Source organism: Panthera tigris, chromosome A3 (genome assembly GCF_018350195.1).
Source record: "Panthera tigris isolate Pti1 chromosome A3, P.tigris_Pti1_mat1.1, whole genome shotgun sequence".
NCBI classification, from domain to species: Eukaryota; Metazoa; Chordata; class Mammalia; order Carnivora; family Felidae; genus Panthera; species Panthera tigris.
This window is the reverse complement of record NC_056662.1, coordinates 104,126,058-104,152,189: the sequence shown is the minus strand read 5'-3', so window position 1 is coordinate 104,152,189 and position 26,132 is coordinate 104,126,058. Positions and strand designations below refer to the sequence as shown.

At 54.6% G+C, this 26,132-nt stretch overlaps 2 protein-coding genes across 2 annotated transcripts; both read left to right on the top strand.

Moving 5' to 3' along the window:
- On the top strand, positions 1–15,229 carry ASTL (astacin like metalloendopeptidase). Its single transcript, XM_042979849.1, has 9 exons — positions 1–176; positions 824–949; positions 3,076–3,137; positions 4,456–4,546; positions 5,238–5,355; positions 6,119–6,300; positions 10,152–10,233; positions 10,332–10,486; positions 14,835–15,229. Exons 1-9 carry the CDS (start codon positions 125–127, stop codon positions 15,227–15,229), a joined length of 1,263 nt encoding a protein of 420 aa, XP_042835783.1. The 5' UTR covers positions 1–124.
- A 6,964-nt stretch (positions 15,230–22,193) lies between these two features.
- On the top strand, positions 22,194–25,880 carry ADRA2B (adrenoceptor alpha 2B). The gene has a single exon (XM_042979789.1). It carries the CDS (start codon positions 22,650–22,652, stop codon positions 23,982–23,984), a length of 1,335 nt encoding a protein of 444 aa, XP_042835723.1. The 5' UTR covers positions 22,194–22,649; the 3' UTR covers positions 23,985–25,880.
- The last annotated feature ends 252 nt before the right edge of the window (positions 25,881–26,132 follow it).

Sequence of the window (26,132 nt, the reverse complement as noted above, 5' to 3'; positions counted from 1 at the left end):
GCTGCAGGTGGGGGCTGGAGACGCTGCTATTTAAGCGTGGGAGTGGGGGTGGGAGTGGCTGGCTTGTCCTCGCCTGGGAGTCGTGCTCCCGCTTGCTGCAGGGCCCGGGGGGGGCCACCATAGCATGAATATGGGAGGCCTCTGGCCTTGGGTGCTGGGTCTGGTCTCTTTGCCAGGTAAGTGGGCTGCTAGCCTGCAGAGTGCTGAGTAGAGGCGAGAAGGGTGTGGCTGGAGCCTGCAGGGATCTGAACGGCGCAGAAAATGGGCTCTCCAGGGATGTTCCCAGAAATCAGTTCCTAGGGGGCACCAAGGGGAGGCATCCTGAAGATCCTGAAAGCAGAGGGCCTGCCTGGCAGGAGGTAGCAGGTGTGGCTCTCAGGCATCCTTGTTTTGCTGGTCATGCCAGGCTTGCTCGATCTGAGTCTGATTTCCAGAGGCCTGGGCTGAGAAGGGAGGCATGGGGTCGGGGCAGCTAGCCCGGGCTCACTTTCAGTGTTAGAGCCTGAGGTCTGGTCCCGCCTCTCTCTTTTGCTTCCTCCCCTATCTCATATACACAGCTATTCAGAGCCTGGGGCTGCTTTTTGGAACCCAGTGTTGGTCCCCTTAAAGGAGCTCCTTCCTCCAAGTTGTCTAGGCCTTGCCATCAGCTTGGACTGAGGGGAGGCCAGGCAGTCTCCCAGGACTACTTTCTGGGGGTCTGCCTTCGCGAAGGGCCTGGCCGTTGTGGTCTGATACTACCCAGCCCCCACCCCCCAGGCCCTGTTGTCCTCTCTCGCCAATGAGGGCACTTCGGGCATCATGGGTGTGTGCCCGTCTGGGCCAGGTTTGATCCTAGGAGCACCCTCAGCCTCCAGCTGCTCAGAAGCCTGTGGAACCAGCTTCTCGGAGGGCCTGAACCCCGAGGGGACCCAGACATCCTGGGACAAGGACATCCCTGCGATTAACCAAGGTGAGGGCGCTGTGTCTTCTTGTGGGGTGGAGGGACTACGAAATTGTCCATGTAGTGTGGTGAAAACCACGCAGAACACGCGGATGAGCAGAACGAGCTGGAACTGTGCCAGATTACTGGGCTCTGGGTGAGTAGCAGTTCCTCGGTCTATGGGCAACTCTTGAAAAGTCTGTATTTCTGTATCTTTTCCATGAGATCGTTGCTTTTATAAGAAGGGAGGAAAGCCTACTTTTTTTTTTTTTTTTAACGTTTTACTTATTTTTGAGACAGGGAGAGACAGAGCATGAACAGGGGAGGGTCAGAGAGAGGGAGACACAGAATCTGAAACAGGCTCCAGGCTCTGAGCCATCAGCCCAGAGCCCGACGCGGGGCTCGAACTCACGGACCGTGAGATCATGACCTGAGCCGAAGTCGGCCGCTTAACCGACTGAGCCACCCAGGCGCCCCAGGAAAGCCTACATTTTTAAAAATGTCCCGATAAAAACGTGGGTCTTCAGATGCTCCGGCTGGTGTTAAACTAAGTCACCAGCGGATGTTCGAAAAGATGTCAGCCACCTGGTGCAGGATAGGCTGCAGGTGTGAGGGTATGAGCTGGGCTATAAACACAAAGAGGCATGAGGCCCATGGCCTTCCTGTCTGGGGATCCCCGCTGAAGAAAGGGAACGTCTAGGGGCGCCTGGGTGGCTCAGTTGGTTAAGCATCTGACTTCAGCTCAGGTCATGATCTCATAGTTCGTGAGATCGAGCCCCGTGTCAGCACGGAGCCTGCCTCAGGTTCTGTGTCTCCCTCTTTCTCTGTCTCCCACTTGCACTCTGTATGTGTGTGTGTCTCTCTCAAAAACAAGTGAACATTTAAAAAAAAAAAAATTAAAGAGAATGTATAGATAACCTGGAATGAAGCTGCGGGGGTGGGGGGAATACTGGAATTCAGGTGTTGGAGCCGAAGTGTCGGGGGGACGGGGGGTGACTTTGGAGGGATGGGGATCTCCCGAACGTGGCGGCTACCCTGTGGTCTGAACCGACTTGGAGCCCCGGAGCTACGGAGCCTCAGGGCAGCGTGCGACCTTTTGGTAACTGTGACCGGTCTGGAGGTAGCCAGAACCCATCTGAGGCTTCCCTGGCATTGATTTTGGGCTGCCATGGATACTCTCAGCTCGGGCTGCTGGAGCCCAACTGCTATCCGAGAGGCCCTTTACCGGGAAGCACACCCCAGCCCCAGCTGCTGGGAATGTGGGCCACTAAGGCCTCGCAGCTGAAGGCCCTCTGCCAGGGATGCTTGGGAAGCCACTCCCTCCCCTGCCCAAGGCGGCCCGCCGTGACTCCTGTGGGCCACGGGTCAGTCCCCTGCCTCAAAGTGGAACAAATCTGTGGTACCATTTGGGGTCCAGAGCTCCTATGAGATCAGACTGGGGCTGCACCCCGGCGGAGTCGGGGTGTTCCCCAGCACCCCTCAGTAAATCGCTTGCAGGTGCCTCCCCAGCCCAGGCTCTGCTTCTAGGGAACCTGACCTAAGGTACCGCCAGGGTGCTAGACCCTCCTCTAAGACTCCTCACGGGGCTGTGGCAGAAACGGAGGCTGGAGACAGAAGCAGAGACTAGCTGAGATGGGGGGGGGGCGGTGGGAGCCAGACTCAACCGGATCCAGACTTCCCTCCCTTCTGTGGTGGCGTGAGCTGGAATTTCACTTGTCCCCGAAAGGGTCCTGAATATCCTACCAATCGGCGGGCATTAGAGGGGGGATGAGGTAGGACGGGGCGGGGGGGTCCAGGGCATGTTCCTAGAGTATGGCCTGTGCTGGAGAGGGGGGTGAAGGAGACAGCTGGAGAAAAAGTCTGCTTCTGATTAGCAGAGAGGCTCAAACGCAGAGGGAGGCGTGTGGGTGGCAGGTGCTCTGGGCTGTGTTTGAGCAAGGGAGAGATGTGACTGGGCCGAGGGGCCATATATATTATGTAGACGGGGGACTCAGAGGGGCCGTGTGACTAGCCTGAGGCCACACAGCCTCGGGGGCCCAGGGAAGCTCCAGCTTCAGAGTCAGGAAGGACAGACTTTGGGGTTGCTTCTGGGGCCTGTCCTTAGAGTCTGGATTCTGGGGGGCATGGGCTCACACACTCCTTCCCTTCCTTCCCAGGGCTCATCCCAGAGGAAACCCCAGAGAGCAGCTTCCTCCTCGAGGGGGACATCCTCCGGCCGGTGAGCAAGCATACACATCTGTGTAAATAACTTCACGATCTTGTTGGAGGCCTTCGAGCCCAGCCTCTGGTGTCATGGGGGTGTGACGTGTGAAGGACCTGTCTCTGTCGCTCGTAGCTTGATAGACCCCCCCTCCCGCCCCCCTTCTTGCTAAAGTCACAGTGAATGTTCCACAATTAGCCAGACTGAAGGGAAAAGGAGGGAGGGTAACTTCTACAGTGGTAACAGCAATCGGCCTCGGAGGGCTTCCTGAAGGAGGGCATTTGAGCCCTCAAGATCCGGCTTGGTACTGTGCCCAGGGGGGTGCTCAGAAAGTACTAGAATGAAGGAAGAGATGAGCACAGATCGGCAGAGGGGCTGGTGGGGCTGTAGGGCGGTGGTGGTCGTGAACACCAGGGTGGTGGCCACGGTTTGGGGAGGTAAGGCAGGGACCCCATCCCCGTGGGAGGTGAGGGGTGGAGTCAGAAGGCTGGGTGGGAACTGGGGTGACTTTGCCAGGGAGCCGAGAATGCACGGTGTTCAGGGGAACAGAGCCATGTTTCAGGAGACTGGGAGGCAGAGGTGCCCAGACCAGAACTGCGACCTGGTGACAGCAATACCCTTCTGGGGTTTGGTGACCGCCCACTGAGGGCACAGCGTGAGGCTGGGCTGCAGAGTCAAAGGCTGGGGCTGGGTGGGAGCCCTGGGGGTGGGGTGAGGCCCCTGTTTCTGGTTATTCAGTGAGGCCAGGGTAAGAGCGGAATCCGGCGAAGCCTGTGGTAGCCAGTGGGGCAGGACCTGCTGGGCTTCCGTGAAGCCCGCGCCTCCAACGGTTTTGGTTGCTGGAAGAGTGGAAAGAGGAGATGCTGAGGCCAGGGGTGTTGCCTTAGCATGAGCCCTAACATTCAGGGATGTTCGGCTGACCGCTGTGTTTCTGGAAGGATGGGGCTGCTGGTGGGCCCTTGAGCTCTTTGGAACTAGGCCCCCCTGGGGAGCTGGGATGCCTCGTCAGCCTCGTTGGGAACAAGCAGTTTTGTTTTTCTGTTGGATACAATCGGTAACAAGTTCTGTTGTGTGGCACAAAGGGTGGTGGTAGTCACCACGGCTCACCTAGCGGGCCCCCACATCTCCCAGCGCTCTGTCCTGTTTCTGATGTCCTCCTCACCCTCCTGGACCTGTGTCCTGCTTCTCACATCTTTAGGGTTCTTATGGCCTGAGATTTGGCACCATTGGGGGCAAGATGCTAGGCTAGTCCTATCCCAGGGGTCTAGTCCTATCCCAGGGGTCTAGTCCTACCCCAGGACTCCCCAGGGGTCCCTAAAGTGCCCTCTCTCTTCAGAGTCCCTTGCGGCTGTTCTCAACTACCAGCAACAAGTGGCCCAAGAATGGGGAGGTTGTGGAGGTCCCCTTCCTGATCTCCAGCAGATACGGTGAGTAAGCACGTGCTCTGGGTCCTGGGAGCCGTGGGCCTCCCTCCGGCCCCGACCCCTTCCTCCCTGTGCAGCCTGGGCTCCTCTCTGGGTTTCTTCCCTCTGCCTCTCCTCACGGATACCACCAAAGAGCCTTTCCACAAGAAGCCCTTTTATTCCCGTGAGCCTCCTGAGCTGGGAGGGCCAAAACCCCAGAAGAGCTGATGGGGGGACAGCCAAGGACTAGCTGACCCATTTCAAGACCAGTCCAGAGGACAGGGACCTACCTAAGGTCACAGAGCTGGGGCCTGTCTGGGACCCAGCTTTCTCTACCTCCTCCCTGAGCCCCAGGCTACCCCCCTTTTTTTTTTCTTAATTTTTATTTTTGAGAAAACAAAAGTGTGAGTGGGGGAGGGGAAGAGAGAGAGAGCGGGGGGGGGGGGGGGAGACAGAATCCGAAGCAGACTCCAGGCTCTGAGCTGTCGGCACAGAGCCCGACACAGGGCACGAACTTGCAAACTGAGAGATCATGACCTGAGCCGAAGTCGGACGCTTAACCGACTGAGCCACCCAGGCACCCCTCCCCTTTCTTGACCTTCCATTTTGGAAGAGGGATTTGAAGCTCTGTGCTCACCCTGCACGCGGACTCCCAACGGGTCACAGGGGCTCTGGGGTCTTGGTGGGAGGTTCAGCCGGGGTGTTGCCTCCCCAGATAAAGCCAGCCGCGACATCTTCCTAAAGGCATTTGCCGAGTTTGAACGCTTCACATGCGTCAGGTTTGTTGCCTACCAGGGCCAGAGAGACTTCATTTCCATCGTCCCCATGTCTGGGTAAGTACTCCTGGGGGCGTGCGTATCCATGCATAAGCGCGCATGTGCAGGGGGAGTTCCTCGGCTTTCTTCTGCCTTCAGCCTGGCTTTAACTAGGCCATTCTCTAAAACCTATTTGGGGGCCTGTCTTCCCAGATCCAAAGCCCACCCACCCTCCCTTGAGTGGTCTTCCCTGTGGGAGTTAGACCTACAAATACCCAAGGCAGAAGGTGGAGAAGGAGGGGAATCAGGTGCTTGATGTCCCTTACAAAACCCTCCTCTGGGGAGACTTCACGGTCTGGTGAATGGGGACAGCTTTCATGGGAGACACCTGGCCTTGGATCTGGGTTTCAGAGTGTAGGAACCACCCAACGCCAGGCAAGTGCCTTATCTTGCGAGGCTCCCCTGCCTTCTCTGTGGAAGCAGGGATAACGGCAATACCCATTTCCTAGCTTGTTAGAGACCTAAGATCATGTGTGAAAACTTTGACTTGGGGACCCTGGATGGGGATGCTCATTCAATGAGCTGCTTCCGGTATCTGTGCTCCTATTCATGTCTACATCTTCCTTGTACCTTGGGTTGGTAATGAGTTCCAGTGTACCCATTTCACGGATGCCCAAGTGGTGAAGGGACTTGGGAATTGCAAACCTGGGACTAGAATCCAGGATGGAGACTACCCGTTGACGGTCATTCATCCCAGGACATGGGAGGAGGGGGAAGGGGCCTGGGTCTGCTCTGGATCTCTGGGCTGGTGTCTACCCAGTGTCCTCTCCTGGCCCTGCAGGTGTTTCTCCAGCGTGGGACGCAGTGGAGGGATGCAGGTGGTATCCCTGGCACCTACATGTCTCCAGAAGGGCCCAGGCATTGTCCTGCATGAGCTCATGCACGTACTGGGCTTCTGGCATGAGCACTCACGGGCTGACCGGGACCACTATATCCGTGTCAACTGGAATGAGATCCTTCCAGGTAAGCCAGATGGTGCACAGCCCACGCTGGACCTGGGGGTCTTAGGGCGAGAGGGCAGCCTCTGGCCAGGGCCTGAAGAGTTGCCTGCCACTTTAGAAGAGGTTATCCATCTTTCCTACCACCTGCTTGTCCACCATTGGGAAGGTGGGGCTCCTGCTTCTCTTTGAGACCTGGAGGTGGTCCAGATACTGCTGCTCCGGGCCCCGAGCCTTCCATCTGCCAGACGCAGGAGGCTCCGCCCTTGTGAGATGGGCACCAATGGGCCTGCGGGACAGAGGAAGCACAGGGGGGCCATGTCCTGACAGGTGGCAGGGGCAAAGCCGAGGCTGGTCTGGGAGTGGGCCACTGTGTCGGATGCTGGTGAGCAGGAGCTGTGTGCTGGCCATCTGACCCCCGTAATGGTGGGATCCCACCCTTGTTGGGGGGAGAGCCTGATTCAGGGAACGAGAAGAGTAGAGACAATCCCTTCATGAAAGAGGGAAGCAGAGGAGATACATGATAAGGGGTTTGGTCTAGAGGAATGGGTATAAAAGGGGAAGGGTTCAAAGGCTTCCTGTAAGTGGAGAACTTGTGGCATGAGCACTTCCGCTGTTGTGGAGGGAACCAGGTCAAGTAGGCAGGGGGCTGCTGCTCAAGAGATCCGCATTCATGGATCCCCAGAGATAGGGTGTTCTGGGGGAGACTTGGGTAGCACCTGATAATGAGAGGAGGGATGAAGCTTGAGATCAGAGCTTAGTCTAAGGAAGGGGGTGATGATAGTGACTGTACCCTGAAAACAGAGACTATAATCCTTCCAAGTGCTCATGGAATACTTGCGAAAACTTACCATATGATAGAAAAATATCAAATTTGAAAAAGTTAATTCAAGTGTTTTGTTGGTGATGTAAAATGCAAAGTAGAAAATAACAAAACTGAAAACTTCTTATACTTGGAAGTTCAAGTCTAAAAAAACAACAATAATCCTCTTTTAGTTCCAAGGTTAAATTGCAGGAGTTCTTTTAAAAAAAAAAAATCGTAACACATTAGAACTAATCATTCACAGCTAAAGCAATGTTCAGGGAAATTGTGTAGACTTAAATTCTTATCAATAAAAATAGAAAAAATTTAAAAAAATAGAAAAAATTAAGTATTTAACTCCAGTTTAAAAAATAAAGGAAAGCAGGAGGGAATGAAATTAAAGACAGAAGTTAATGACTTAGAAAACCAACGACACTCATAAACTCAACAGTGGTTTTCTTAACCATAAAACAGGTTAAGATACCAGGTACTCTAGTGGGGAAAAATTGTTTAAGAATGAAGAGAAATGAGGGGTGCCTGGGTAGCTCAGTCAGTTGAGCATTCGACTCTTGATTTCAGCTCAGGTCATGATCCCAGGGTTGTAAGATTGTGCCCCATATAGGACTCCGTGCTGAGCGTGGAGCCTGGTTAAGATTCCCCTCTCGCCCCCCTCTCGCCCCCCCCCCCGCCAAATAATAAAAAAAAATTCTAAAGGATGAAGAAAAATGAGAATACATTTGTATTAGTTGACATGTGTAGAACAAACTAAGATATACAAACTAATAACTGTAATTGGGGGTGGGGAGCTGGGAACTTGGAAGGAAGATAGAGGGGGAGGTTTATCACATAGCTCAACATTTTTTTTTTTTTTTACTTTTTTTTTAATCCATTTTATTTTTTTATAATTTACATCCAAGTTAGTTAGCACATGGTGCAAAAGTGATTTCAGGAGTAGATTCCTTAGTGCCCCTTCCCCATTTAGCCCATCCCCCCTCCCAAAACCCCTCCAGCAACCCTCAGTTTGTTCTCCATATTTATGAGTCTCTTCTGTTTTGTCCTCCTCCCTCTTTTTATATTTTTGCTTCCCTTCCCTTATGTCCGTCTGTTTTGTATCTTAGAGTCCTCATATGAGTGAAGTATTATGATATTTGTCTTTCTCTGACTAATTTCGCTTAGCATAATACCCTCCAGTTCCATTCATGTAGCTGCAAATGTCAAGATTTCCTTCTTTGTGATTGCTGAGTAATACTCCATTGTATATATACACCACATCTTTATCCATTCATCCATCGATGGACATTTGGGCTCTTTCCATACTTTGGCTATTGTTGATAGTGCTGCTATAGACATTGGGGTGCATATGTCCCTTCGAAACAGCACACCTGTATCCCTTGGATAAATACCTAGTAGTGTAATTGCTGGGTCGTAGAGTAGTTCTTTTTAATTTTTTGAGGAATCACCATAGTGTTTTCCAGAGTGGCTGCATCAGCTTGCGTTTCCACCAACAATGCAAAAGAGATCCTCTTTCTCTGCATCCTCGCCAACATCTGTTGTCACCCGAGTTGTTAATGTTAGCCATTCTCACAGGTGTGAAGTGGTATCTCATTGGGGTTTTTGATTTGTATTTCCCTGATGATGAGTAATGTCGAGCATTTTTTCATGTGTCGAACATCTGGATGTCTTCTTTGGAGAAGTGTCTATTCATGTCTTTTGCCCATTTCTTCACTGGATTATCTGTTTTTTGGGGTGTTTGATAAGTTCTCTGTAGATTTTGGATACTAACCCTTTATCTGATATGTCGTTTGCAAATATGTTCTACCATTCCATTAGTTACCTTTTAGTTTTGCTGATTGTTTCCTTTGCTGTGCAGAAGCTTTTTATTTTGACAAGGTCCCAATAGTTCATTTTTGTTTGTTTCCCTTGCCTCTGGAGACGTGTTGAGTAAGAAGTTGCTGCGGCCGAGGTCAAAGGGGTTTTTGCCTGCTTTCTCCTTGAGGATTTTGATGGCTTCCTGTCTTACATTGAGGTCTTTCATCCATTTTCAGTTTATTTTTGTGTATGGTGTAAGAAAGTGGTCCAGGTTCATTCTTCTGCATGTTGCTGTCCAGTTTTCCCAGCACCACTTGCTGAAGAGGCTGTCTTTATTCCATTGGATATTCTTTCCTGCTTTATCAAAGATGAGTTGGCCATATGTTTGTGGGTGCATTTCTGGGTTCTCTCTTCTGTTCCATTGATCTGAGTATCTGTTTTTGTGTCACTTTTGTTTTTTTGACTTTTAAACCAGATGAATATGTTGCCAGTTCAAAACTGTTTAATATCTTAAGGGTTTTTAAAAGGAAGAGGTAAGTGTGCTCTAGAGGCTGGTATGGCAGGTTGTGGAAGAGGCTGGCGGGGCCTGGGGGGTGTTGGGAGAGCAAATACCCAGGGTATGGCTGTTTATTCAGAGGCTCACTGTGAAGGGCAGGACAGCGGCTGGGGGAGGGAATCTTGTCCCTCTCAGGCCTGGGGGACCCAACTGATGGGGGAAATGGTGCTCTAGCCAGCGGGGGAGTGTTTCACTTGAACCTGGGGGATGGGTGCTGCTAGCCTGAGGCAGGAAGAACAAGGTGACCTGCTGGGGAGTGGGAGCCCAACAGCAGGTGATGGGCGAGTGGGTCTCTAAAGCTGGGTTGAAGGGTAGGTACTCTATCTCGCGGGTAGGGGGCATCAGAGACCCTGCGTAGCATTTGACTTAGCGGGAGCTGTTCTGTAAAGGTAGATGCACACTGGTGAGCTTGACAGGGGACAGAAGCAGAGTGAGCTCTAGGAAGCTGTGAGGTCCCTGTGCTTCCACATCAGCTAGTGCTGGTCTGGACCCATCGCGGGGAAGATAGGAGTTGGCAGTGAAAGCACCAAGAAGATGGGGACCAGGGACTGGTTGGTACTGGGAGGGGGGCACATCTGGCTGTAGTTTTAGATCTGTCAGCTCAGGTAGGGTACAAGTACCTCGAAGGCCCCTATCACCCCACCCCTCCCTTCCCTGCCTTCTTCTCTTATCACCAAGTTTTGTTGGTTTTGGTTTCTGTTTTTCCCAGGCTTTGAAATCAACTTCATCAAATCTCGGAGCAGCAACATGCTGGTGCCCTATGACTACTCATCAGTGATGCACTATGGGAGGTGAGGACCCCCTTTCCTTTTCTACGTTCCTTCCTTCTACACTGCCCAGCCAGCCTCCGCTGTGATCTGGATTCAGGTCCCCACCTACTGGGTTTCAGGCTTGCCTTCAGCCGGCGTGGGCTGCCCACCATCACACCGCTCTGGGCTCCCAGTGTCCACATTGGCCAGCGATGGAACCTGAGCACCTCGGACATCACACGGGTCCTCAGGCTTTATGACTGCAGCCCAAGTGGCCAAAGTCCCCGTGGGAGAGGTGAGTGACTTGAGAAATTGGAAGGATCCTATATTGAGGTGGTGTCAATGAGGGTGAAGTGGGGGACTGAGGCTGCAGGACAAAATCACTGGGGTTACCACAAGACATGTAAAACAAAATATGTGAAAATGATCACGTAGGATTAAGAACCCTTAGGAATAGAGGTCCCTTTCTTAACCCTAACATGAGTATCTTCCAAAAGCCCAGAGCAAAAATCATTTTTAATGTTAAAGCACTAAACTCAGGACCAAAACAGGTTTTTTTCCACTGTTGTCCCATCTATTCAATACTGTAGTGAAGGTCTTAGCCATTGTAGTATGGCAAGAAAAAAAAATTAAAAATCTGAGTATTGGGAAGGAGGCAAAACTGTCACTATTCACAGACGATGATTATCTACATTGAAAGCAACCAAACCTATTAAATTATTGGAAGCAAAAGGATGTTAAAAGGTAGATGTATAGAAACAGAATTTCTTTTTTTTTTAATGTTTATTTCTGAGACAGCGAGTGCAAGTGGGGGAGGGACAGAGAGAGAGGGAGACACAGAATCCGAAGCAGGCTCCAGGCTCTGAGCTGTCTGCACAGAGCCTGACGTGGGGCTCGAACTCACGAACCGTGGGATCGTGACCTGAGTCGAAGTTGGACGCTTACCTGACTGAGCCCCCCAGGCTCTTAAATGAGACACAAAGCAAACCATAAAACTGCAAAGATTCATAAATCCAACTACATTAGTAACTACTCTAATATACTATATAATAACTACTACTTCTGTAATGACATAATAGCTACTTATCAAGACAGAGTGAAAATACAGGTTACAAATCAGAACTCTTGCAACCCATAACTGTATCTAAAATACATGATATATATTACATATTAATATATAATAATATAGATAAACACATGCTGAGCAAAATACAAAGCAGGAAAAAGGGCAAGAGACCTAATGGGGGGAAAAAAACCAAATGGGAAATAAACACAAGACCATCAACCTTATTCATAATTGAGGAAATGGCAAGTGAAGACCACAGTGTTACCACTTTTTTACCCCTTAAATTGGCAGAAATCTAAAAACTTGATAATACCCGATACTAATAAGAAAATGGAGTAATGTCCTGTCCATACCCTGTGGACAGGAGTATAAATTGTTACAGCCACTTTGGTAAACAGTTTGACTTCTTTTTTTTTTTTTTATTCTTTTTTTATTTTTTAGAGGGTTTAATTGACTTGGCCAATGTCACATAACCAGTAAGTGGCACGTGAGCACCCCCCGAGGTAACCATGGCTCTATGCTCTCTCTAGGGTTGCCTAGTCTGGAAATTTTACGTAAATGGAATTCTAGGATGCGTGATCTTTTGTGACTGGCTTCTTTTACTTCATGTTTTCAAAGCTCATCCATCTTGCAACCTATAGAAACACTTCATTCTCTTACTGTCAAATGACACTCCAACTTGGATGGATGAGCTACGTTTTGTCCGTTCGTCAGTTGAAGGACGTCTGGGTTACTTCAACTTTCTGGCTGTTATGATTCACGTTACCACGAATGTTTGTTTACAGGAACTTATGTGAACCTATGTCTTTTCCTTTGGATATATGCTTACGAGTAGATGGCTGGGTCCTAGGGTAACTCCAGATTGAATTGCTAAATTGTTTTCCGAATTGGTTGTATCATTTTTCACTCTCACAAGCAGCGTACGAAGGTTCCAACTTCTCCATGCCCTTGCCAACACTAGCTATTATCTATCCTTTTATTTCTATCCTCAGTGGGTATGAAATGGCAGCTCATTGGCATTTTGATTTGCACTGCATACAGATGATTGGCCATCTGCATATCTTCAAAGAAGTGGGTTTTGATCCTTTTACCTGTTTTTCATTTGAGTTATCTTTCTACTGCTGAGTTGAAAGTGTTCTTTGTGCATTCTAGATACATGTCCCTTATCAGACCTATCATTTGCAAATATTTTCTCACATTCTCTAGGTTGATGGTGTCCTTTGAATGCAAACATTTTTAATTTTGGTGGGGTCCGATTTACCTGTTCTTTTACTGTGGTTTTGGTGTCCTATCTGAGTAGCCTTTGCCTAAGCCAAGTTCATGAAGATTTAATCCTAAATCTTTTGCATGTGACTTTTGCTACCCAGTTCTAGCACTATTTTTTTTTTTTTGTCATTTACTTATTTTTTAGAGAGCATGCACAAGTCATTGGGGGCGGGGGGGAAGAGGGAGACAGAAGTAGGCTCTGTGCTGAGAGTGGAGAGTCCAATGTGGGACTCAAACTCACAAATCATGAGATCATGACCTGAGCTGAAGTTGGATGCTTAACCAACTGAGCCACCCGGGTGCCCCTCTAGCACCATTTCTTAGACTATTCTTTCCCATACATAATATCAAATATTGCATACTTTTTGAAGTTAGTAAGTATAGATAATGTGGCAAGAGCTTTGTGGGTAACTATTGTTGAGGTTGGACTATTAGGAGAAATGAAATTGGGAAGTGGCTGGAAGGGGCTGTGGGTCTAGGGAAGGTTTACCATGATGGCAGACATTCAAGCATGCTTGGATGCTGAAATAACCCAATGGAGAAAGAGAAAGGTTGGATTCAGAGGGCAGAAGGATGCATATCTAGAACATTTGGGGTAGGAGATGCCCTTGGTGGATAGGTCTCCAAGGATATGTCTGAGCTTCGTTGGTCCTAATGAGAAGGAAGACAGGTGTAGACCTAAATTTGCATGTGGGTCTTGAGGTGCAGATTCATGCACTTCTGAGGGCTTTGGTCACAGAGATGCCCTTGGTGGATAGGTCTCCAAGGATATGTCTGAGCTTCGTTGGTCCTAATGAGAAGGAAGACAGGTGCAGACCTAAATTTGCACGTGGGTCTTGAGGTGCAGATTCATGCACTTCTGAGGGCTTTGGTCACAGAGAATGACATGAAGTCACCAGCCTCGAGGCTGGGGAGAAGGGGAGGGATGTGAAGGGAAAGGGTGTGATGTTGCCGACTGGGCTGCGGGAGAAGAAACCAGCTAGAGATACCCTGCAGGGCTGTGGGTGGTGCTGGGGCAGCCAGGTGGAGGCATGGCATAGGTTGGTGACTTGGTTCTCCAGGACTGGGGTTTTGTGGGCAGGTGTGACAGAGGGGATGGTGCTTGAGGCGTAATTGCAGTGAAGCGTGTGGAGCCCAAGTCAGATGAGGAGAACGATGTGGAAGTGAGGAGCTTGTAAGCAGGAAGACCTCGGAGTCCCTACGCTCAAGGGGCTAGATCATTGTGATATTTAAACAAGCGAGCTGGAAACATAGGCGTGGGCTGCCAGGAACCTAGACTTCTGCAGTGATGGTTTCTGGTACTGACCAGGTCTGGTGGGGAGCAGGGAATGAACTGTGAGATCAATGGGACCAGGGGGGAGAAGAGTCGCCATTTGAAACCGATCAGCTCTGATTTGGTCAGTATCTGTTTGTTTTTTTTAATTTTTCTTTTAACATTTACTTATTTTTGAGAGACCGAGCATGAGTGGGGGAGGGGCAGATAGAGAGAAGGAGACACAAAATCTGAAGCAGGCTGCAGGCTCTGAGCAAGCTGTCAGCCCAGAGCCTGATGCGGGGCTCGAACCCACAGACTGTGAGATCATGACCTGGGCCGAGGTCGGATGCTCAACCGACTGAGCCACCCAGGCGCGCCCCCTGGTCAGGGTCTGTTGATGGAAGGGTGGGCTTATCATGAAGCCTTCAGCGCCTGGGCAGGGGTGATGGGTGAGAGGCAGCACTGAGAGGGTGGAGAGGCCTGGCCAGATAACTTGGGCTTAAGATGAAGAGGTTTACAAAGCAGTGGGTGGCAGCGGTGGTCCAGGAGAGGCAGGGAAGAGCAAAGAGGGCCTGTCTCACTAAGGACGTGGGCCCGACAGGGCTCAGTAATGTCCTCCTGATGCTCTGGGTTTGGCAGGTGGTTGCAAGTCCAGGAAAAGTTCTATAGGAGGCTTCAGACATGGGGTGGTGAGAGCAGGGTGTCCCTCAGTACAGAGGACCCCAGGAGGTGTCGGAATGGCGAGGGCTGCAGTGCTTTCCACTCTTAGCTATCTGGTGGCTTGACCATCAGCAGCTCGGGGGTATGAGTGGGAGACCATGGAAGAGAGCCCGAGGGCCTTTGTGGTGGTGACTGAGGAGTTCTGTGGTCCTTGTCTTTAAGTGTGGGTTGAGAATTTGGGTCTTGAAAGCGTTAAGCAGGGGCGAGGCAGGTTATCTCCGATGAGCTGAGCTATCCGTATGAACGAAACTGAAGGTCACTCTGGCTCTCTACAGCTGGGCCACACGTTTTCCTGCTGTGTTTCCGGGCCATAACCTCCTGTCTTTCCTGCTTCAGGGTTCCAGCCCCACAGCGATGGTAGGAGCCCTACTCCTGCCTCTAGACCATACCTGCAGCAGCTTCTGAAGGCATTGTCGGCAGAATCTGGGCGCCCCGACCCCAGTGGCTCCAAGGCTAGAGCCCAGCGCATTGTTGCAGGGCCTGGAGAGAGCCCACGTAGCTGGAAGCTCCCTGCGCTGAGAAAGTTGGGTGTGGGGGCCTCTGCAAGGCTGCTTCAGACCCCAGCTTCCTCCCTAAACTCCAGGCCTGGAGCAGGCATTCCTGCTCTAGAGAGGTCCTGGCTGGCCCAAGTGCCCTCCGTACCACTCACTGCTTCTCCGGAAGCAGAAGACCAGCCAGGACCCATCCAGGAGGCTTTGGGGAGCAGCTCTCCCAGGAGCACATGTACCTGAATGTCCTTTCAGGGGGATGTGCAGAAGTCGAGCCTGTGGCTTCTGTCCCCAACCGGGAAGGGCATCTCCGTCTAGAGTAGCCCCAAGCCCCCTCCGGGTAGTACCCTGTCTTCCAGCCCCAATCTGGCTACCCTGTGTGAGGCCTGGGACTCTCCCTCTGCCCCTTTCTTCTCCATATGTTCTCCTAAGGGCTTCTAGGGACTAGGGGCTTCTAAGGGACTTCTAGGTTTATCCGGGGAAGGCAGGCCAGTCAAGAGCTGCCTGGTTCTTCCTGCTTTCACCTTCTGCCCTAGTCCTGGAGGCTGCTGGGAAGGGGAGGTGACATTCTCTAGGGCTCCAGGGCCAGGGGTCTGGAAAGGGGGGCAGAGGCAGGTTCCAGCCCTGAAGTCCCCTGGGAATCATTCTGTAGGTGAGTCACAGCATTCCCAGCATGCTAAGGTACTGCCTCTGTCTCTCCCTTGGGCCAGGACTTGCAGGGGAGCCCATGGCTCGTGGGAGAAGTCTCCCATCCCTGATGTCTGGGTGCTAGGAGTGTTGTCCTGCGGCTGTAACCTGCAGCCTTATTCCCCAGGAGGCTTTCAGCTTGCTCCCCTGCAGTGCAGGAAGGTTCTAGAGGCAGGGATGCCACTCCATGGGGCGACGAGGAAGGGTTGGAGGCACCCTCTAACACTGCACAATGGGGAAACTCAGCAAGAATGTGAGGCCCCTGAACCTAGGACTCCAAAGCTCCTTCCCAGCCTGCTCTGCTTTCCAAGAACCCTTCCCTTCCACACAGGGACTTGGCCAGAGGAGGCCCTGGAAGGTGTGAAGGGGCTGTAGGGGAGGGGGCTGGTCACCCTGCTTATCTTCCTTCAGCAAAGCCCTATTCCTGGCTCCTGCTTCCTGCTTCCTGTGTGAGGGCTGTTCCAGGAATGAATAAGGTCTCCACATGGGCTGACAGGCCAGGAGCACCCCCCCCCACACCCCCAGAGCTGGAGTGGCACCATCCTTATGAACTGTCAGAAGCCCCAGGAAGCCCTGCCTGGAGGGAAGTAGGGGCCTGTGCCCTGGCCCCGTGGGGCCAAGTTCCTCACATGTTTTGGGAGAAGGCAAAAATAAAATTGTGTACTTGCTCCAGGAGCTAGGTACTGGGCTGTGCCTGAGTGCATTTAACCTTGCCGACTGACCTGGGAGGGGCCCTCAGGTGGTTACACCCACTTTCTTGGGGTGGAGAGCGGGGAAGCAGAGGGTCAGCAGCGCAGGGCTGAGGCTTGCTGTGCTTGAGTTTGGGGGAGAGCTTGGCCTTTGCCAGCCTCCTGGGCCGAGTCGGGGTAGGGGGGGCACCCTTGCAGGAGCCTGGAGCCTCTGCCCTCAGTCTCTCTTGGGTTTCAGTCTTGAGTTCAGGGATTTTCTCAGACTGAACGGGGGCCTGGTCTCAGGGATTAGCCTTAGGGAAGGACCGTCGGGTGGGGGAAACACTGTCCCTCTGCTTGCCCCCCCAGACACGAGGGGAGGACTGTCTGAGTTTAAAGTGGGTGACGTGCTCCTCGCAGGGTGACAGCTCCCCTGGGAGATTCCCAAGCAAAGATCGAGAATGTAATGTAGTGCCCCAGCCTATCAGAGAAATGAGTGTGGCCGCCTTAGCATCTCTGGGTCTAAGTAGTGGAGCCAGGCCTCTGGTTCTGGGCTGGGGGTTCTCAGTGGTCACCCTAGGTCAGAGCAGGTGATGTGCTTGGTGACCACGAGGAGGCCCTCCCCGTTCTTAGAGGCTGCCCGTGATGAGCCTCCATTAGGATATGGCTTTCGGTCTCAGAATTTGGGCTCTCCAGAGGGTGGGGCTGGCTGAGCCCGGCGGCTCAAGGGGAAGAGTGTTTTGCCCTCTTCTTTGGGGGTGATCAGGGATGAGGCTGCCCTCGTCCTTCCCCCATGGAGCCACCTATCACTACAGCTCCCCTTCTCCAGGCCTGTTCCACAGGCGCCACCCTGCCCCTGGGGTCCAGCCCCTGGAGCCCTGGCATGAGGGGTGTGCTGTGGCCGGGGCCCTGGGCTGTTACCCTGGCCTGTGGCCTATTCCTCAATCCCCAGGCACATACCTATGTGGGCTCACTCATCAATTTGTTCACTCATTGGACAGAATCGGTTGTATTACGTGCCAGGCTGGCTCGGCTATAGGCACCAGGACTAACATGGTGGGCAAGGCAGGGTTTCTATTCTTGTGGAGGTTATTTGGGGGGTGGGAGAGGGATGGGCCGTGATTAGATAAATAAGGACAGTGATTAAGATTGTTAAATGATTGGGGGGGCATTCCTTTAGGTTGGTATTTCAACTGGGACCCAAATGATAGGAGGGACTATCTCGTAAAAAAAAAAATCCAAGGAAATAGCCAGTGCAAAGTCCCTAAGGCAGGAAGAAGGAAGGTGTGATGGGAGGGGTGAAATGAGGTGGGATGGGGGATGTTGGCAGAGCAAGGTGAGTGAGGGATGGTTTTATTTCAGGAGCAACAGGGAGCAGCCACTGGAGGGTTCTAAGTAGGGGAGGGGCAAGATCCAAGATTTAAAAAAAATCACTCTGGATGCTCCGTGGAAAATAGACCGGAAGCAGGGAGAACAGTTGGAAGCCACTAACTACAGTTGTACAAACCAGAGTGATGGGGACTGTGGAAATGGGCAGAAGTGGATGCTTCTGGAGTATGTTTTGGAGGTTGAGGCAACCACACTTGTGACTGACGCAGGCGTGAGGGTCCCACATACAGCACCGGGACCTCAGGAGAGGAGAGAGTGTGCGGGCTGAATGAGCCTGGAGTTCAGGGCTGGAGATGTAGTTTGGGGAGTCCTCAGCCTCTAGGTGGGAGCTGTGGAGCTAGAGGAAACTACCAAGAGGAGTTTGGGGCCAGAAGAAAAGGGACTCCAGGACTGAACGGGGGTGCTGCGACATTTAGGCCAGGGTCTCTCCGTCTCCGCGATACTAGTGTTTTGTGTCATAATTGTCGTGGGGGCCGTCCTGTACGTTGTAAGGTGTTTAGCAGGGCCCTTGGCCACTACCCACGAGATGCCAGTAGCACCCCCTTCCTCTTGTTGTGACAATCGAGAAATCTCTTCAAGTGCCAGATTGCCAAATGTCCCTGGAGGAGAAGGGGCAAAAACCACTCTCCGTGAGAATCGGTGATTGGGAGTTTTGGGGGAGAAGAGGGGGCTGAGAAGGAAGGGGTGAGCGGTAAGGAGGGAGTCAGGCCTGCAGTGTCCCCAGGGGGGGGGCAAGAGTCTGTTGTCTAAAATGTTGCTGAGAAAATTAAGAGGACACACTCGGGCATGAGTCCCGAATGACCCACCAGCAGTAGATTCAGCCGAGGACAGGGTCAAGGAGAGAATGTGAGGGGTTAGAGACCGTGCAGCAAAGAGCTTGAGAAGCCAGCAGCTACAGAGGACATAGAGGGCTTTCCAGGGCAGGGCCTGGCCCTGTAGCAGGGGAGGAGTGACCGTGGAGGGTGATAATTGCAGGAGCAGAGTCCTGGGGGATAGGAGAGGGTTCGGGACACACACGCAGGACTTGCCCTCAGAGCAGAGATGGAGCTCGGATGCAGGCGCTTGTGGGGGTGACTTCCTGCCTAATGGCTTTCATCTTCTAAGTCCGAGGCAAAGTCACAGCTTGGAGTGGGGGAGGGCGTGCGGGGCGAGGAGGAGGAGAGGGATGCGGATTCTGAAGAGTGGGAAAGGTGAGCACACTAGGGAAGTCTGGAGATGTGTGGTCCTGACTTTAAAGCGAGGCCAGTGGATGCAGTGAGTGTTTTGCACCGGGAAGAGCAGCTGCTCGGGTAAAAGCTGGGGGGGGGGTGATTTAGGTCTGACCAGGGTTGGGGTTTTGTCGGGTGAGGTGTGATGGAGGAGAGGGTGGTGGCCTTACATTATAGAGGGCGTGGCTCAAGGGCCTGGGAAGGTCAAGGTCACACAGGGTGGGGGTTCGGGGGATTTGAAAGGCTGCGGCTACTGGGGAAAGCTGGGGTGCGAAGCCCAGTTGGGCGTCGTCCCTGCGGAACCCTGGCACAGGAGAATCTGGGGCCGGTGTCCTCTCTCGGACCCGGAGAAGTGGCTCCAGCGCGATCAACTAAGGTGGCACGTCTCTTGCTGTGCTCTCACAGTTAGGGATGGGACAGCTGTCCCTCTTTGGAAAAGATGGTGCGAGGTCAACTTCCCCCCCACCCCCCGCCTCTCTTCCCAAGGGCACCCCTCGGGGACACCATCATTGGCCCTACCTTCAGAAAGTCTCCTGTGGAGGTCATCCGTGGATGCCAGGCTGCCACTCCCCCTCGTCATTCAGCAATCTTGGCCGGGTACTGGGGACAGAGAAGGGATGTGTGCTCCAGCGGACGGTGGGGGAGGGGTGCGTGATGCAGCAAACCCATCCAGCCCCACCTCAGTACCTCTCTGAGCGTGAAAGGGGTACTGTGGACGTAGCATCAAAGAACTTGAAAAGCAGTGTCTCTTTCTCTCTGCGAGGGCAGTGGGTGAAAGGTGAGTGGACCTTGGAGAGTCGGAGGGGGGGTGGTGCCAGCCCCTGGGAAGGACTGGAGATGTGGGAGCTTAGGGCTTGCCCAGGGACCAACAGGTAGCCTGGTGGGGCCAGGAAGGCAGGCCAGTGCCCATCACGGCCTTCCTCTCCCACCACAGGTGGCTGGGTGCTCCTGGCTGGGTCCGGGATTGAGTCCTGCCAGCCCTGGTGGAAGTGGTCAGATCCAGTTGGGGAAGAGCTGAAGGAAAGCCCCGCTAAGGCCCTGAGGCTCTGATTCATGCGGGGCTGGGTGGGGCAGGCAGTACTGGAAGGTGCATGGGGGCGGGGGCCGTGGAAGCTGCAGAGAAGAGGGGGAATCAAGTCATGGGATAGGGTCTCCACTGCCCCAAGAGCCAGCTGCACATCTGGGAGGTGGCAGCAGGTGACACAGACCCTGGGGCTGGGTCTCACAGATGCCTGTAGACTCTCCCTGGCTCCCTCCCCCCTCCCCTGCTCCCCGCCCCAGGCTTGTGCCCATTAGGGCGTGAAGCTTGGTAGATCCAGAGCTGCCCCTTCAATGAAGACCCAGTGGGGGAGGAAGGAGCAGGGGAGAGTCTGAGCAGCCCTGGCCTCAGCTCCTTCGGGGTCCTGGCAGCCTCACCTTTCAAGGGAAACTTGGGCCAGGAGACCAAAGGTTGATGCTGATTGCAGTGTTGGGAGATACCCAGTGCCCCCCCCCCACCCAGTCTGAGTATGGTTGGAGAGAATGAAAAAGTGGTCCCTCTTAATGTCCCTATGGGCCACCAGAACACTCCGACTCCTCAGCCCCCTCTGCCCCTGGGACAGGGAGTCTCAGAGACAAGGCAGGAAACTAAGTGGCTGCTTTCCAAGTTCCGGTGGCCACCCCTCAGTCCTCCCTCAGAGAAGGGGCTACCGAGACTTCTCCATCCCTGGCAACCTCAGGGCCCAGGCCTATCAGCCCAGCCCAGCCGGTGGGAGGGATGTGTCCATAAAAACCTGTCTCTGGAGGAGGTGAGACAGGCCGGCTGCCCTCTCCCACCATCAGGCTGTCGGGCGATCCCCCTAAGAAAACAGCTGAGTAGAATGGCAGGAGGCAGGGGCGGACTTGTACGGAGGAACCCCTCCACCCCCTGCCGTGTGAGCCTGGGTAGGGGTGAGATATTGTCTGTGGGCACTGAGCGGTCATTCCCTGGTCCCATGAAGATGGAACAGTCAGGAAGGGAGGTGCAGTATGCATGCTGTCTCAAGGCCTGGTCCTCTGGAGGAGGCCTACTTTCAGCAGTGGCTCGATGCTTATTTATACAGAGGATGTCATGCAGAGCTGTGGGCTATAAATATGGGGCCTGGCTCTAGTCTGGGGTTATAGCGTCAGGGGCTCCAGAAGCGGTGAAAAAATGTGCCCTTGAGGCTGCCCAGCCTGACGCTGGTGGCAGCGGCCATAGGGAGAGTGAGTAGGGTGAGGGTGCCAGACGGGGCTCCTTCCACAGCCACTCCAAGAGGGTGTGCAGCAGATATGTGGGGGGTGCAGGAATGCAGGGGGGTGGTGTCAAAACACAAAGGGATGCTTCTCCCTTCATAGCCTCCCCTGACACCTACTTTTTCTCTGAGCTGTGTTAAGAAGACCCCACCCTTGCCTGAGTCTCCATTGCTGCTGCTGAGAGTGGAGTCCAAGCCAGTTTTCCTCTTACCTCTTTGCCCTTAGTGGAGGAAACCGAGGCAGCTGCGGGGAAACAGAAACACTGAAGTCATAAATCTTGGAGCACTGGCTTGCCCCACCGACCTTGGGAACCTTTTCCTTGCGCCCCCAGAACGTGGCGAGGACGCGGGTCTCCCGGCTGGCCGCGGACTATCGCCACACGCGGGCGGCGGCAGGGGGCGCTCGCAACCTGCCACGCGCGCCTCCCTGGGCTCCGCACGCCCGACGGAATCCGCTCCGGGAGAGAGAGCATTTGGGGAAGGGGTTCCAGGGCAGTCTTCCCGCTCCCCCAACTCCTACTCGGCTTCCTTCGCGGGCACCGGGTAGGAGGGGTGGTTCACTATGTTCCGGTGGCCCCAATCCACCCACCCTCTCCTTGGGGCTCCTGGGCGGCGCGGGGAGAGATCAGCTGGCACCCACCGTCCCAGATCCTGGTGCTCGGACCCGGTCTGCAGGAAGAGAGGTCCCTCCCGGGTCCCAGCGCCCCGTGCGCACCCATCCTTCCACTTCTGCAAACGTCCTTCCCGGAGTCCCGAAGACCCCAGACGCGGATCTCTGGCCTTCCGTGGCGCGGAGGCCAGGAGGAAAAGGGGTAGGAGCGCCAGGGCGGAGGCCCTCGAGGAGGGCAGGCTGCTGCCGGCCGGTCCTCGCGCCAGGCGCACCTTCCACCCACCCGTGGTCCGCCGCCCGCCCCGCCTCCCTCCCCTCCTCCTACTCCCGCCTCCAGTCTCCTCCCTCCTCCGGCGCGCTCGCTCTCCTCCCATTCCCCTGCCGCGGCGGGCTGCTTGCAGGCGCGGCTCCCGGCCAGAGCCAGCGAGCGGAACGGGCGCCTCGGCTGCTGCGCCTCCTCCGAGAACCGGTGGCGCGCCCCCCGCCCCAACGCCGGGCCTGCCGGGCCCCGGGTCCCAGCGTGCGTCCAGCAGCTTCGTAGCGGGAGGGCGCAACTTTCCCCCGGTCCCGGGCGGGGCGGGGACGGCAGCGGGACAACTTGGAAAACTTCTCCGGAGAGGACGGCAGGGACGCCGGGTGTCGGTGGAAGAGGATGTAGGAGGGCGGTGGCTGGCCCCAGGCATCCCTCCGTCTCCTTGGCCCGGTTCGGCCTGGCCATGGGGCTCCAGCGCCTTGTGCGCCGCCAGGGGGTCGATCCCCCCTTCTAGCCTAGCTGCGCAGGACAGTACCGTCTCCGGCTGAGCACGCTCTGGGCGAGCAGCGACCCCTCTGGCCGCGTCCCGCCCCGTCATGGACCACCAGGAGCCCTACTCGGTGCAGGCCACCGCGGCCATCGCGGCGGTCATCACGTTCCTCATCCTTTTCACCATCTTTGGCAACGCGCTGGTCATCTTGGCTGTGTTGACGAGTCGCTCGCTGCGCGCCCCGCAGAACCTGTTCCTAGTGTCGCTGGCCGCCGCCGACATCCTGGTGGCCACGCTCATCATCCCTTTCTCGCTGGCCAACGAGCTGCTGGGCTACTGGTACTTCCGGCGCACGTGGTGTGAGGTGTACTTGGCGCTCGACGTGCTCTTCTGTACCTCGTCCATCGTGCACCTGTGCGCCATCAGCCTGGACAGGTACTGGGCCGTGAGTCGGGCGCTGGAGTACAACTCCAAGCGCACCCCACGCCGCATCAAGTGCATCATCCTCACCGTGTGGCTCATCGCAGCTGTCATCTCCCTGCCGCCGCTTATCTACAAGGGCGACCAGGGGCCCCAGCCTCGTGGGCGCCCGCAGTGCAAACTTAACCAAGAGGCCTGGTACATCCTGGCCTCTAGCATCGGATCTTTCTTCGCACCCTGCCTCATCATGATCCTGGTCTACCTGCGCATCTACCTGATCGCCAAGCGCAGCCACCGCAGAGGTCCCAGGGCCAAGGGCCGCCCTAGGGAGGGTGAGTCTAAGCAGCCCCGCCCCGTCCCTACTGGAACTTCAACCAAAATGCCAACCCTGGCCTCTCTGGCTGCTTCTGGAGAGGCCAATGGTCACTCCAAGCCCACTGGGGAGAAGGAGAAGGAGGAGGGGGAGACCCCTGAAGATCCTGCGACCCCTGCCCTGCCACCCAGCTGGTCGGCCCTTCCCAACTCAGGCCAGGGTCGGAAGGAAGGCGTTTGTGGGGCATCTCCAGAGGAAGAAGCTGAGGAGGAGGAGGAAGAGTGTGAGCCTCAGGCCTTGCCAGCATCTCCTGCCTCCGCCTGTAGCCCACCCCTGCAGCAGCCACAGGGGTCCCGGGTGCTGGCAACTCTACGTGGCCAGGTGCTCCTGGGCAGGGGCGTGGGCACCTCGAGCGGGCAGTGGTGGCGGCGGCGGGCGCAGCTGACTCGGGAGAAGCGGTTCACCTTTGTGCTGGCCGTGGTCATCGGCGTTTTTGTGCTCTGCTGGTTCCCCTTCTTCTTCAGCTACAGCCTGGGTGCCATCTGCCCACAGCACTGCAAGGTGCCCCATGGCCTCTTCCAGTTCTTCTTCTGGATCGGCTACTGCAACAGCTCTCTGAACCCCGTTATCTATACTATCTTTAACCAGGACTTTCGCCGTGCCTTCCGGAGGATCCTCTGCCGCCAGTGGACCCAGACGGCATGGTGAGCCACCTGCCCGCCACCCGTGTGGGGTTGGTGCCAGGCGGCACCAGGGCCACCCTGATTCTTGCCCTATTTTATGTGGCCACCTCCCTGGGGCTTCCTGGTCCCTGCCTGGGTCCTGCAGGCTTCATCCTGGGAGCCCCCCTGGGAGGGGCAGGGGTGCTGTTCACAGGGGTCCAGCTGAGGCCTCCGATTGCTGGCTTGGCTGTGGGGGGACATCTTCTCTACCCCCGTGAACATAGGCCCACGGATGAGGCTTGGACCTTTCTGAACATAGCCAAGGCTGGGCTAGATAGAGCACTTCTCTCCCAATAACCCGGACCCCTGCAAGCCCATGGGTGGGCTTTCCTTCCTTAAGGACCCTTTGTTCCCTGGCTGGTCACTTGCTTGTGGCGTTTTTGTTTCTCATCTTCCCCGGGTAAAGAGCAGGAAGCCAGCCTTCCACTTTTCCCAGGAGGACCCGCTGCTGAGGAGGAAGAGGCAGAAATGAGGGATCCACGTTGGGTGCCCATGGTCCCCATCAGGCACTGGGTGGGGAGTTAACGGCCTGGCACTGTTTCTGGTCCTTCTTCCCTTTCCCCCTACCTTTAGATTTGTAGCTCCTTTAAAGGCCAGAACCTTCTCTGGAATCGTTTTCCTTACCTGGCACCTCTCTGGCAGGCGGGTGTGTGTGCCAGCAGAGGCCTCGCCTTGGTGGGGTGGTCTGGAGGTCTGGCCTCTGCCTCGATGGGAGATCCCTGATCACTAGCATTCACCCCCTGCAAAAACCTGGCGACAATGGCATGCCGCCTACTTGCTGCAGGGAGATGAAAGGCTTTGCGGAAAGCTTTGAGCTCCGTGGGGGAACGCACTAGAGAACCAGAAAATATGATTATTTGGAGATATAAAAATCCCCTTTCTCTGTGTTTACCACCACCTGTCTTCCTGTAGACTTTTGTTCTGCGCCTGGGGTGCGGGAATTCTTACCCCAAACTGGACGTGGGGAATGGTAGAGAGAACCAACTATTTCAGTTAAAGGATTTCTTCGAGATCACGTTCTTGTGCCTGCAAGGGTTCAGTTGTTATGCTGCATGACAGCTCCTCGACATTTCACCCGTGACACCGAGAGGGTTTTCGGTGGCTTGGGCCCCCCCCCCCCGCAACGGGGGACAAGTCTTTTGTCATCAAGCAGGCAAATTGTTTCCCCAAGATGGCTAAAAATACCCACCCTATCAGAACAATCTGAGATGAGAGTCTGTGGTGGGTGACAGGGCCCCCAGGCAGGCGCTGGGGCTGGAACGGGTGAGTGAGGGCCCTGTGGACTCCTTCAGGAGCCTTCCACCAGAGCGCCCAGGCGGTTCTCCAAGCCCCACGTGGGTCCCTGTGATGTGTAACTGATCCTACCTTGGGTGGGGGCCGGCTGGCCATCTCTGACCCAGCCATGTTGCTTCACCCCACTGATGAGGCTCCAGGGGCCTCTCCTCTCCTGGTTCTCTCCCCAACCCCAGGACCTAGCACCCAGAAGACTTGGGAGCATTGGACGGATGTCTTCCAGTCTTCTCCAAGGAGCTCCTGGCTTCAGCATTAAGCCAGCGGGCATCTAGCATGGGGGGTAGGGCTGAGCAGCCAAGGCACTGTTGGCACTCTGAGGGGCCCGGCCGGATTTGGAGAGCTTTCTGGGGTGGAGAGAATGGAGGAGACCAAAGAGAGTCCTTTCTGGGGAGAGGGGTTGTCTAGCTCCTTCTTACAATCTCATTGTGAGGCCAGGGCATTGCCTTGGGGTGAGGCTGGGGAGGCTGGGCCCAGGGGAGTGGCTGACTTGTGACATCTGCTGACTGGTCTTGCGTGTGTCCCGGGAGACTCCTGCAATTATTGCCTGTGGCCCCCTTGTTGTGATATGCAGGTTTTTTTTTTTTTTAAGTCTGAGCTATTTTATCAATAAAGGATATTTTGTAATAAGCAAGCTGTGTCCTTGTTGCCCAAGAGCTGCCAGGAGTAATTATTTCTCAGCTACTTGAATAGCATCTGTAAGCATGGGCTCCTTCCCAGGGCCAGTTGCCCTTTCCTCCCCTAGGTACCTGGTACCTATCCACCTGCCTGTCTGCTTTGTCCATTCCGCGTCCCTTATCATTGCCAGTCAGTGGGACGAGAGTGGCCAGAGAAGCCTGAGACT